The sequence below is a fragment of the Leucoraja erinacea genome, chromosome 24 (assembly GCF_028641065.1).
Source record: "Leucoraja erinacea ecotype New England chromosome 24, Leri_hhj_1, whole genome shotgun sequence".
NCBI classification, from domain to species: Eukaryota; Metazoa; Chordata; class Chondrichthyes; order Rajiformes; family Rajidae; genus Leucoraja; species Leucoraja erinaceus.
In genome coordinates this window covers 27,574,919-27,587,314 of record NC_073400.1, presented here as the reverse complement: position 1 = coordinate 27,587,314, position 12,396 = coordinate 27,574,919, and the positions used below count along the sequence as shown (strand labels likewise).

At 47.1% G+C, this 12,396-nt stretch overlaps 1 protein-coding gene across 10 annotated transcripts in view; it reads left to right on the top strand.

The window, feature by feature from the left end:
* The window catches only part of nfasca (neurofascin homolog (chicken) a), a 170,863-nt gene that overhangs the window by 121,110 nt on the left and 37,357 nt on the right, over window positions 1-12,396 (top strand). For 7 of the 10 annotated variants that reach the window (XM_055654885.1, XM_055654886.1, XM_055654887.1 and 4 more), the window contains 2 exons: window positions 1,550-1,726; window positions 8,225-8,260. In XM_055654885.1, the coding sequence (XP_055510860.1) occupies window positions 1,550-1,726; window positions 8,225-8,260 (213 nt within the window). The remainder of the gene's footprint in view (window positions 1-1,549; window positions 1,727-8,224; window positions 8,261-12,396) is intronic. The other 3 variants (XM_055654894.1, XM_055654893.1, XM_055654892.1) reach the window with 1 other exon arrangement.

Genomic DNA, 12,396 nt, shown 5'->3' with positions numbered 1-12,396 from the left:
CCAACTGCATCACAGTATGGTATGGCAACTGTTCTGTCTCCGACCGGAAGGCATTGCAGAGGGTGGTGAAAATTGCCCAACGCATCACCGGTTCCACGCTCCCCTCCATTGAGTCTGTCCAAAGCAAGCGCGTCCCCGCCAAGGACTGCTCTCACCCCAACCATGGACTGTTTACCCTCCTACCATCCGGGAGGCGCTACAGGTCTCTCCGTTGCCGAACCAGCAGGTCGAGGAACAGCTTCTTTCCGGCGGCTGTCACTCTACTAAACAACGTACCTCGGTGACTGCCAATCACCCCCCCCCCCCCCCCCCCCCCCCCCCCACTTATTATTTATTTTTTATTCAAATCGTTTGCTATGTCGCTCTTCAAGGGAGATGCTAAATGCATTTTGTTGTCTCTGTACTGTACACTGACAATGACAATTAAAATTGAATCTGAATCTGAATCTGAATCTGGGACATCGAAGGTACACAAAAATGCTGGAGAAACTCAGCGGGTGCAGCAGCATCTATGGAGCGAAGGAAATATCCATATTTCCTTCGCTCCATAGATGCTGCTGCACCCGCTGAGTTTCTCCAGCATTTTTGTGTACCTTCGATTTTCCAGCATCTGCAGTTCCTTCTTGAACACTGTAGCTGGGACATGTTGGGCGGTGTGGGCAAGTTGGGCCGAAGGACCTATTTCCACGCTGTATCACTCTATGCATGTTTGCACGCTGTATCACTCCACAACTCTCTCTATGACTCCATGTTGTTAGATTGCATGTATCAAAAATAGTGCACAATTTAAACACCCCTCACCGTCGTCTCCTTCCACTCTGGGCGGGTGAGTCAGGTCTACCTCCATCCCTTTCGAAACTCTGATTGGAACTGCAAGTTCCTGTCCCTCCCCCACCTTAATCCTCCGACTAGTTTCACTGTCCTCCTGGTCAATCGGACTGAAATGTGACTGATTCCACGCCTCGTGGCCACCCTCCCCTCAGCTAACAACGAACCATTCCACATTTCCTTGATCATCGTCTGCTTTGATCAGTACTTTTCACACCTTACTCTCCCATATCTTTTGTCACCCGCTTCCCTGACTCTCTGTCTGAAGAAGGGTCTCGACCGGAAACATCACCTGGAGATGCTGCCTGTCCCGCTGAGTAACTCCAGCTTTTGGAGGTCAACAAGGTCATAAGGAATAGGTCATTCGGCCCATCAGGTCTACTCCGACATTCAATCATGGCTGATCTATCTCTCCCTCTTAACCCCATTCTCCTGCCTTTTCCCCATAATCCTTGACACCCGTACTAATCAAGAATCTATCCATCACTGCCTTAAAAATATCTACTGACTTGGCCTCCACAGCCTTCAGTTGCAAATAATCCCACAGATTCACCACCCTCTGACTAAAGAAATTCCTCATCATCTACTTCCTAAAGGAAAATCCTTTAGTTCTGAGGCTACGACCTCTGGTCCTAGACTCTCCCACTGGTGGAAACATCCTCTCCACATCCACTCTATCCTGGATTTTCACTGTTAACCTCACTTTCTTTGTTACTTCTAGTAACTGGCTCCCGTGCAAGGCGCAATTCCACAATTCCCAGACTTCCGCCCGACGCGACCACCTACAAGTTGGAACGTGTCGACGCGAACACCAAGTACAGGTTCTACGTCTTTGCCCAAACCCGCCAGGGGTTCGGAGAGCCCATCGTCTTGGACTCGCCCGACTTCCAAAACGAAGGTAAGAGAGCTGGCGTCACCGGACCTTCGGATTAAATTATCGCCGCACTTCCTCCTCGGCCCGAACGCCATTTTGTTCCATTGACGCCATTTTGTGTGCCCCGCAAATGAGGAGCGGGAAGGAACGCAGTGCCAGGACAAAATGGCCGCAAAATGGGAAATGGGCCTTGAGAAATGTCAGCAACTGAGGAATACGGCAACGGTCACATGGCGGATGGCACTGAAAGATAATGGGTGCCCCACCCCCCACACCTAATGACGGAGCATTAACCTCACCTCTGCCCCATCAACTCAATATCTCACCCCCACCCCCTCTCCCACTACACCTACCCACCCACCCACACACCACTTGAATGACCCTCGCACAGTTTATCCCCTTTCCATCCCGTGCATGCGCATGGCGCCCGTCCCAACCCGTAATCGCCAGCCTTCCTGCTGTGATGCTCTCTCATAAGAACAACAGGTTTTAGGATCACACTTGCAATTAACTGGTTTACCTACTGTACCTTCAGCTTTAAACTCGAGTGACGTGTGTGTTGAATCCAGATGTTCGAAACCAACACCAATCCAAATTGAAGGCCTGCTGTTTCCAGATGTTAACCTCCCACATCTGTAACACTAATTGGTCACTACATCCGTTCTGATTTCAGGCATTCTGCAAAGTTAACATTTCTCCTTGGCCCTCTTCTTGGGCAAAAGCGTAAGGAATCTATTCTCAGTTTAAAGAGCCAAGTGGTACTCCAAAGTGTTACATGTTTCCTGACGTTGGGGGGAGTCCAGAACCAGGGGTTACAGTTTAAGAAAAAGGGCTAGGTCATTTGGGACTGAGATGAGGAAAAACTTTTTCATCCAGAAAGTTGTGAATCTGTGGCCACAGAAGGCAGTGGAGGCCAATTCACTGGATGTTTTCAAGAGTTAGATTTGGTTCCTACGGCTAAAGGAATCAAGGGATATGGGGGGAAAAAAACAGGAACGGGGTACTGATTTTAGATGATCAGCCATGATCATATTGAATGGCTGTGCTGGCTCAAAGGGCCGAATGGCCTCGTCCTGCACCTATTTTCTATGTTTTTTACATACTCAAAACCTTATTGAACATGTACCTTGGTAGAATTAAAATGCAGACCAGGTTTAGCAGGTTACGTCTATATATCCCACTTGTTCTACAGGTAATATAGTATAATTGTTATTCGTGCATTAATAGGAAGGTCTTTGTGATCCAAATATCTGATGTGCTTATATACTCCCTTGCATCCTGCTTTTTCTTTTGGAGATCCAGATCTGTTGATGCTAATAAATCTGTCCGTTCAAACAGGTTTCAAAATGTGCCAAGGCATGCTGTCTAAAATGTGCTTCTTTATGAATGAATGAATGGATGAATGAATGAATGAATATTTTGTTGACAAGTCACAGTGAAATTCTTAGCTTGCACACCCAAGGTATGCAAATAGTCGCCCATAAAGGGCACGTACACAGTTACAAAGCTCCCCCACGCCAGGTGCCCCTTTGTTCCCCCCCTCCTCGAGGCGTCCCCCAACGCCAGGTCCCCATTGTCCACTGTTCTCCCCCCATCACGGTGGTCCCCCCGCTCCGAGTCGCCATTGTATATCTTTCTCACTTCTGTGACCCAAATAAACAGTGAGAACAAGGCCAATTCAGTGTCACTGGTGACGTCTGGTTGACTTGCGATGTTCAGGTAAGTTTGCTGATGGACTTTGGTCTGTGTTTGGTCTGTTTCTAACACCAGAGGAACAATCAGTCATGTCTTGACTTTCCAATTTCCCCCCTGGTCCTCCCAGTGCCGTGGACCTCAGGTTTCTGAGATGTTTCCTCATTCAGGGCCACAACGCAATCTCAGGGCCAAGAATCTCAGCTTTTTTTTCTCTTGGGATTGTGACCACCTCCATTTCTTCCCCATTTGTCCGCCCCACATCCCTGATCTCCTCTCCCTGCGAGAAAACAAAGAGGCAAGTGGAGGTGACCCCAGTAAGATACTTCAGTTGGTCTCAACATCAAGGATCTCATCTTGGTCTACTTTGTCCCAAAGGAAGTCATTTGCTTCTTAACAACTTGGTGGGACCCATGTCTCTTCCTCAACTAATGGCTGATATTCTCACATCTTGTTTCAGGCCTTAGAGTCATTAATGTTTAGTTTAGTTTAATTTTGAGATAATGTGCATACAGGGAGAACATACGAACTCCAAATAGACAGCAACTGCAGTCAGTATCAAACCCGGGTCACTGGCGCTGTAAGGCAGCAACTCTACCGCTGTGCCACCGTGCTGCCCTTATGTGTTCATGTCTTTCTTGACTTTACTCTGGTGATACAGTGTGGAAACGGGTTCTTTGGTTCACCGGGTCTGAGCTGACCTGCGATCACCATCCCCCCGCTACTAGCCGCAGCCCGCCGGATCTTTCTGGGCAGGTTCCTGGTTTTCAAGAGAGAGTTAGATATAGCTCTTAGGGCTAACGGAATCAAGGGATGTGGGGAGAAAGCAGGAACGGGGTACTGATTTTGGATGATCAGCCATGATCATATTGAATGGCAGTGCTGGCTCGGTTCGAATGGCCTACTCTTGCACCTATTTTCTCTGTTTCCATGTTCCGCGGCGGGCGAACAACTCTACCGTCGTGCCACCCAGTGCCGCGCCAACTCTCTCTCTCTCTCTCCATCTGTGCCGACGGTCCTTGCGCAGTGGCCATTCTTTATACGAGTTGCGGGAATACGGGTTGGCAGGGAATCTTGCCCCAAAGGGGATGATACCCTGGGTTGACGCATGGGACTATGCCTGAGTGTCCAACTGGCCAGGAGAGAGCATTTTTCTTACTGGTGACTTGGACCTCAGAGGGGCGTCTGCCTCAGAGGGCGGTGGAGGCAGGTTCTCTGGATACTTTCAAGAGAGAGCTGGATAGGGCTCTTAAAGATAGCGGAGTTAGGGGATATGGGGAAAAGGCAGGAACGGGGTACTGATTGGGGATAGAAACATAGAAACATAGAAAAAAGGTGCAGGAGTAGGCCATTCGGCCCTACGAGCCTGCACCGCCATTCAATATGATCATGGCTGATCATCCAACTCAGTATCCCTGTACCTGCCTTCTCTCCATACCCCCTGATCCCTTTAGCCACAACGGCCACATCTAACTCCCTCTTAAATATAGCAAACGAACTGGCCTCAACTACCTTCTGTGGCAGAGAATTCCAGAGATTCACCACTCTCTGTGTCAAAAATGTTTTCCTCATCTCGGTCCTAAAAGATTTCCCCCTTATCCTTAACCTGTGACCCCTTGTTCTGGACTTACCCAACATCGGAAACAATCTTCCTGCATCTAGCCTGTCCAACCCCTTAAGAATTTTGTAAGTTTCTATAAGATCCCCCCTCAATCTTTTAAATTCTGGCGAGTACAAACTGAGTCTATCCAGTCTTTCTTCATATGAAAGTCCTGACATCCCAGGAATCAGTCGGGTGAACCTTCTCTGTCTTTCCTCAGATTAGGAGACCAAAACTGCACGCAATACTCCAGGTGTGGTCTCACCAAGACCCTGTACAACTGCAGTAGAACCTCCCTGCTCCTATACTCAAATCCTTTTGCTATGAATGCTAACATACCATTCGCCTTCTTCACTGCCTGCTACACCTGCATGCCTACTTTTAATGACTGGTGTGCCATGGCACCCAGGTCTCATTGCATCTCCCCCTTTCCTAATCGGCCACCATTCAGATAATAGTCTACTTTCCTGTTTTTGCCACCAAAGTGGATAACCTCATATTTATCCACATTATACTGCATCTGCCATGCATTTGCCCACTCACCCAGCCTATCCAAGTCACCTTACAGCCTCGTAGCATCCTCCTCACAGCTAACACTGCCCCCCAGCTTCGTGTCATCCGCAAACTTGGAGATGTTGCATTCAATTCCCTCGTCCAAATCATCAATATATTGTAAATAGCTGGGGTCCCAGCACTGAGCCTTGCGGTAGCCCACTAGTCACTGCCTGCCATTGTGAAAAGGACCCGTTTACTCCTACTCTTTGCTTCCTGTCTGCCAGCCAGTTCTCTATCCACATCAATACTGAACCCCCAATATCTTGTGCTTTAAGTTTGTATACTAATCTCTTATGTGGGACCTTGTCGAAAGCCTTCTGAAAGTCCAGATATAACACATCCACTGGTTCTCCCTTATCCACTCTACTAGTTACTTCCTCGAAAAATTCTATAAGATTCGTCAGACATGATTTACCTTTCGTAAATCCATGCTGACTTTGTCCAATGATAATCAGCCATGATCACATTGAATGGCGGTGCTGGTTCGAAGGGCCGAATGGCCTACTCCTGCACCTATTGCTTGTTGTCTCTTGTCTAATGACCTCTCCTGCTCAATAGGTTGGAACCAGATGACTGCCTCCAACCTAAGGGGATGCAATAATGTACACTGCAGTAGTTTATTTATGGCACATCTACATGTTCCTTGATTAGTACGGGTCATGGAGAGAAGGCAGGAGAATGGGGTTAGGAGGGAGAGATAGAATGGCGAAGTAGACTTGATGGGCCGAAAGGCCTAATTCTGTTCCTATTCCTTATGACCCATGACCTAATCCCAGTGCATTCTCCAGGATTGCTCCAACTTGCACCAACTGCACAAGCCATTACGATTCGGATATAACATACTTCAGGGTGTACAACGCTTTTCTGTATCTCATGTGAAGATTGAAATGATGATACCCATTGTACATAATGACAGATACAATTATGACACAAGAGGATCGAAGAATCTTGAAGAACACCGACTGGCATATTAATTGAATGTTTACAATTACAGGCCTGTCCCACTTTGGCGATTGTTTTTAGGTGACTGCCAGCGACCAGGACAATGGAATTCACCAAAATCAGCTCCGGCGATAATCTACATCACCTGCCGCCTACCTATGTTAACCTGGCAACAACCTACGACAGCCCAAATTGATGCCACTGTCGTTAAAAATGTTTCAGCATGTTGACGTTTTTTCGCCAGTCGCCTGTAGTCGCCTAAAAAATCGCTAAGTGGGACAGGTTCATTTGTCACAGGAATGCCCAGTGAAACAAGTAACTCAGCGGGTCGGGCAACATCTCTGGAGAGGATGGACTTTGTCATTCCCTTTATCCTGTACCTGTACAATGCAGACGGGCTTGATTGTAATCATGTTTAGTCTTTCCGCTGACTGGAGAGATCATAACAAAAAACACTTTTCACTGTACCTCAGTACATGTGACCATAAACTAAACTGAACTAAATTAAACTGAACTCATCTAAATATTTCATGCCAGACCCTTCTTCAGACTGGAAATGTCCTGATCTGCCCCCCTCCCCCCCATCCTCTACACCAATCTGTCTGGAGAAGCTCCCTGACCTGAAACATCATCTGTCCGTTCCCACCCTCTGAGTTACTCCGGTACTTTGTGTTAAACTCGGCATTCCAGGTGTCTGCAGGAATTAACAGTGTGTAGGAAAGAACTGCAGGTGCTGGTTTATATCGAAGGTAGACACAAATTGCTGGGGTAACAAGCAGCATCTCTGGAGAGAAGGAATGGGTGATGTTTTGTGTGAAGAGGGGTCGCGACCCGAAACGTCACCCATTCTTTCTCTCCAGTGATGCTGCCTGTCCCGCTGAGTTACTCCAGCATTTTGTGTCTACCTTGGAATTAACAGTGTGTTCTGCATGGGCGTGAATACTTAAGGCCCTGTCCCACTGTACGAGCTAATTCAAGAGCTCTCCCGTGTTTAAAAAAAAAAATCAAGCTCGTGGTAAGCACGTAGAATGCACGTAGCGGGTACGTCGGAGTTCGGGACGTCTCTTAGCGGCTCGTAACGCTAATGGCAGGTCCTCGGGAAACGCGGTAAGCTCGGGAAGACTCGTGAAGATTATTCAACATGTTGAAAAATGTCCACGAGAGCCCCTAGTACCTACGAGCGGCTATTACCCGTAATTCTCTGAGTTCGAATCAGGGGAAACTCGGGAGAACTCTTGAATTAGCTTGTACAGTGGGACAGCCCCTTTACTATACTTATCAGGGTACGTCACAATCAGGCAACCATGAATATTAGGTGTTGATGAAAAAGCAATTCAATCTTCACTCTCTAACTTCATGGGGTAACTATACTAAGAATAAGGGGCAAGCCCTTTAGAACAGAGATGAGGAAACACTTTTTCACACAGAGAGTTGTGAGTCTGTGGAATTCTCTGCCAGAGGGCGGTGGAGGCCGGTTCTCTGGAAACTTTCAAGAGAGAGCTAGATAGGGCTCTTAAAGAAAGCGGAGTCAGGGGATATGAGGAGAAGGCAGGAACTGATTGGCGATGATCAGCCATGACCACATTGAATGGCGGTGCTGGCTCAAATGGCGGTGCTGGCCTACTCCTGCACTTATTGTCTATTGTCTATTGTCTATTGACTGTTAATCTTTATTTTAATCTGGTATCTTGTTTCTTTCCCTTCTTCCTTCCTCTTTGCCTTTCTCTTCGAAGTCACCCCTACCGCTGAGATTGCAATTACAGATGGAGGTAAAGGGGATGGGAGGGAACGGGAGGAGAGAGGCTTTGCTTGCAGACCGCCATAAAGCATGAATGACTAGAGAAGCAGGTACTGGAATCCAGGGGTTCAAAGGCTCTAATCTGAGAGGGGTTTAGGATCAGAAATCAGAACAAGCAAATCTCTGATGCTGTTGTTGCTATCAACATTACCCGAGGCCAGAGATGAGATTAGAGCCTTCAACTCCCTGCTGAGTATCTGCCATTCTTCTATAATATATACTGTTGCCAATTTTCTTTACAGTAGGCAAGCCGTTGTCTTTTTGCATTGTGTCCGAGACCTCTGGTGAGGCACATTTGCAAGAGGGGATTTGGTGTCTGTTGTACAGAGTATTAAGCAGTGAGATTTTAAAGTACAATACAGGGAGTTGTCTGCACAGTATATATTATAACCAGGCCACACTGACTGTGACTCTCCAGAGCCAGTGCGTGCCATACAATTCAACCCAGCTTTTACGCTCTTGAATGCACATCAACACCATATTCTTCATTTTTCACCTGCACCCGTGTTTGTGGCTGGATCATCATTTTCACGCATTTTCATATTGGCTCAATATTCTGAGCGTTCTCCGGTATATCGACTTGCGCTTCGCGTAGCTCAGATAGGTTTGCAAGGCATGGGGGTGGACAATTTCTATTTGGGTTGCATTTTTTATTAGCACTGGGACTCCGAGAAATTTGCCCATGTGCCATAATTCTGCGGTTATACATGTTCCCTGAGGTGGACTTTGTGTGTGTGTGTGTGTGTGTGTGTGTGTGTGTATGTGTGTGTGTGTGTGTGTGTGTGTATGTGTGTGTGTGTGTGTGTGTGTGTGTGTGTGTGTGTGTGTGATATGCACTTGTGTACGTATACATCGAGGTGAGGGATATTATAATGGGAAACGGGGAGCATATCATTTAGATACTGATTATCTACCTCACACGATGCCTCAGGAAGGCCGTCAGCATCCACAAAGACTCCTCACACCCTTGTAATAGTCTGTTCGAACTCCTACCCTCCGGCAGACGTTACAAGGCCTTCTATTCCCGCACCTCCAGACTCAGGAACAGCTTCATTCCCATGAACTCTCTCCCTCGGATTGTCACATCGTACATCGACCCGGCACAGACACATTTGCACTTTAGACTGTTTTATTGTTCTTTTTTTATAAATCATGTTTCTCGGGGTATCTAAATCTAAATTTTATTAGTTGTTTAAGTTATGACGATCAGATGGATGGAAGCTGCATACCAAATCTCGTTGCACCTATGTGCAATGACAATAAAATATATTTTAAATATGTTCAAGATTCAACAAAAGGCACGAAATGCAGGAGTAACTCAACGGGTCAGGCAGTATCCCTGGAGAACATCATAGGTGATATTTCGGGTCGGGAGCCTTCATCAGACTTTAGACTGAGTCTGAAGAAGGATTCTGACCCGATACGTCACCTGTCCATGTTCTCCAATGTCCCACTGAGTTACTCCGGCATTTTGTGTCTTTCCTCGGTAAACCAGCATCTGCAGTTCCTTGTTTCTACATTTTCCAGATTCAAGTCGTCAGATGCTTGAAAACCTTGATTGGAATTCACTTCTTGTCAATTTCCCTAGGACTCCCTAGGTGTGGGAAGGAGCTGCAGACGCTGGTATAAACTGAAGATAGACACAAAAAGCTGGAGTAACTCAGTGGGACAGGCGGCATCTGTGGAGAAAAGGAATAGGTAAAGTTTCGGGTCAAGACCCTTCTTCAGACTGAAGAAGGATCTCGACCCGAAACATCATCTATTCCTTTTCTTCAGTCTGAAGAAGAGTCTCGACCCGAAATGTCACCTATTCTTTTTCTCCAGAGATGCCGTCTGACCTGCTGAGTTATTCCAGTTTTTTGTGTCTACTCTGGGTCTCTGGTCTACCTTTTGCTGGATCATTCACCCCTTGAGTTGGACACTTGCACCGTATGACAGAGCGCAGTTACATGCGCGGCATCTCAGCAAGACCGCTCCACGTCCAGCTCCGACGTGCAGACGTGGAGTCAACATATTGTGCTTCCTTCAACCCTGATCGTCAGAAAACGGGAAAGTAATGCTGTAGCACACAGCCTGTAGCATTGGGACATCGTGACCAGGTCCATTTTGACTGCTCAATCCCATGAGATTTGACTAATAGTTCCGACCATCATCACTTCTATGGACCACAACCTGCTTGTTCTGAAGTCAAAGGCAGCATAATCAAAGACTTGGTTGCACAATGGCGTAGAGGGTAGAGTAGCTGCCTCACAGCGCCATAGACCCGGGTTTGATCCTGGCTGCGGGTGATGTCTGTATGGAGTTCATACGTTCTGCCCGTGCGTGAGTTTTCTCCGGGTGCTCTGGTTTCCTCCCACACTCCAAATACACCACATAGGTTTTAGACAATAGACAATAGACAATAGGTGCTGGAGTAGGCCATTTGGCCCTTCGAGCCAGAACCACCATTCAATGTGATTATTGCTGATCATCCCCAATCAGTACCCTGTTCCTACCTTCTCCCCATATCCCCTGACTCCGCTATTTTTAAGAGCCCTATCTAGCTCTCTCTTGAAAGCATCCAGAGAACCGGCCTCCACCGCCCTCTGAGGCAGAGAATTCCACACACACCACTCTCTGTGAGAAAAAGTGTTTCATCCTCTCCGTTCTAAATGGCTTACCCCTTATTCTCAAACTGTGGCCCCTGGTTCTGGACTCCCCCAACATCGGGAACATGTTTGCTGCCTCTAGTGTGTCCAAGCCTAGTTTTGTAGGTTAATTGGCTTGGTATAATTGTAAATTGTCCCTAGTGTATGTAGGATAGTGTTAATCAGTGATAGGAGCAGAATTAGGCCATTCAGCCCATCAAGTCTACTCCGCTGGATAGACTCGGCTTGTACTCGCTAGAATTTAGAAGATTGAGGAGGGATCTTATAGAAACTTACAAAATTCTTAAGGGGTTGGACAGGTTAGATGCAGGAAGATTGTTCTCGATGTTGGGGAAGTCCAGGACAAGGGGTCAGAGTTTAAAGATAAAGGGGAAATCCTTTAGGACCGAGATGAGAAAAACATTTTTCACACAGAGAGTGGTGAATCTCTGGAACTCTCTGCCACAAAAGGTAGTTGAGGCCAGTTCATTGGCTGTATTTAAGAGGGAGTTAGATGTGGCCCTTGTGGCTAAGGGGATCAGGGGGTTTGGAGAGAAGGCAGGTACGGGATACTGAGTTGGATGATCAGCCATGATCATATTGAATGGCAGTGCAGGCTCGAAGGGCCGAATGGCCTACTCCTGCACCTATTTTCTATGGGTTTTTTTCTATGTGTGATGGTCTGGGCTGCGTCCACAATTCTCTGCAATTTCTTGCAGTTATGGGTGGAGCTGTTCCCAAACCGTGCCGCAATGCTTCCTGATAAAATGCCTCCTTCGGCAGTGATGACTGAGGATTATAACTCTGAATTAACCCACTATTGACTGGGTGTGTAACAGCACAGCACTGACTGTCTCTCTATTGTCCGCAAGGATAGCACTTCATGTCCAATACTGGCCAAGTGTGTAATAACACTCAGTCTTAGCCCAGTATTGATTGTGTGCTTCAGAACGGAGTGTCCACTATTGAGTCAGGGTGTATCAGCACCAAATGCCCGATGTTGGCTGGATATGTAGACCACTAAATCTACCAGTATTGACAACCTGTATTAGGACTGAGTGTCCCAATATTGACTTGTGAATAACAGGATTGATGCCTCAGTACTAACTAAGTGATTAACATTGTATCTGTACACTGTGGACGGCTCGAATGTAATCATAGAGTCACGGAGTTATACAGCGTGGAAACAGGCCCTTTGGCCCAACTCGCCCACACCGGCCAACATGCCCCAGCTACACTAGTCCCACCTGCCTGCGTTTGGCCCATAACCCTCAAAACCTGTCCTATCCATGTACCTGTTCTCAATGTTTCTTAAACGTTGCGATAGTCCCTGCATCAACTCCATCCTCTGGCAGCTTGTTCCGTACACCCACCACCCGTTGTGTGAAAAAGTTACCCCTCAGATTCCTAGTAAATCTCTTCCCCATCACAAACCTATGTCCTCCGGTCCAACTCTGGGCAAGAGACTCTACCCGATCTA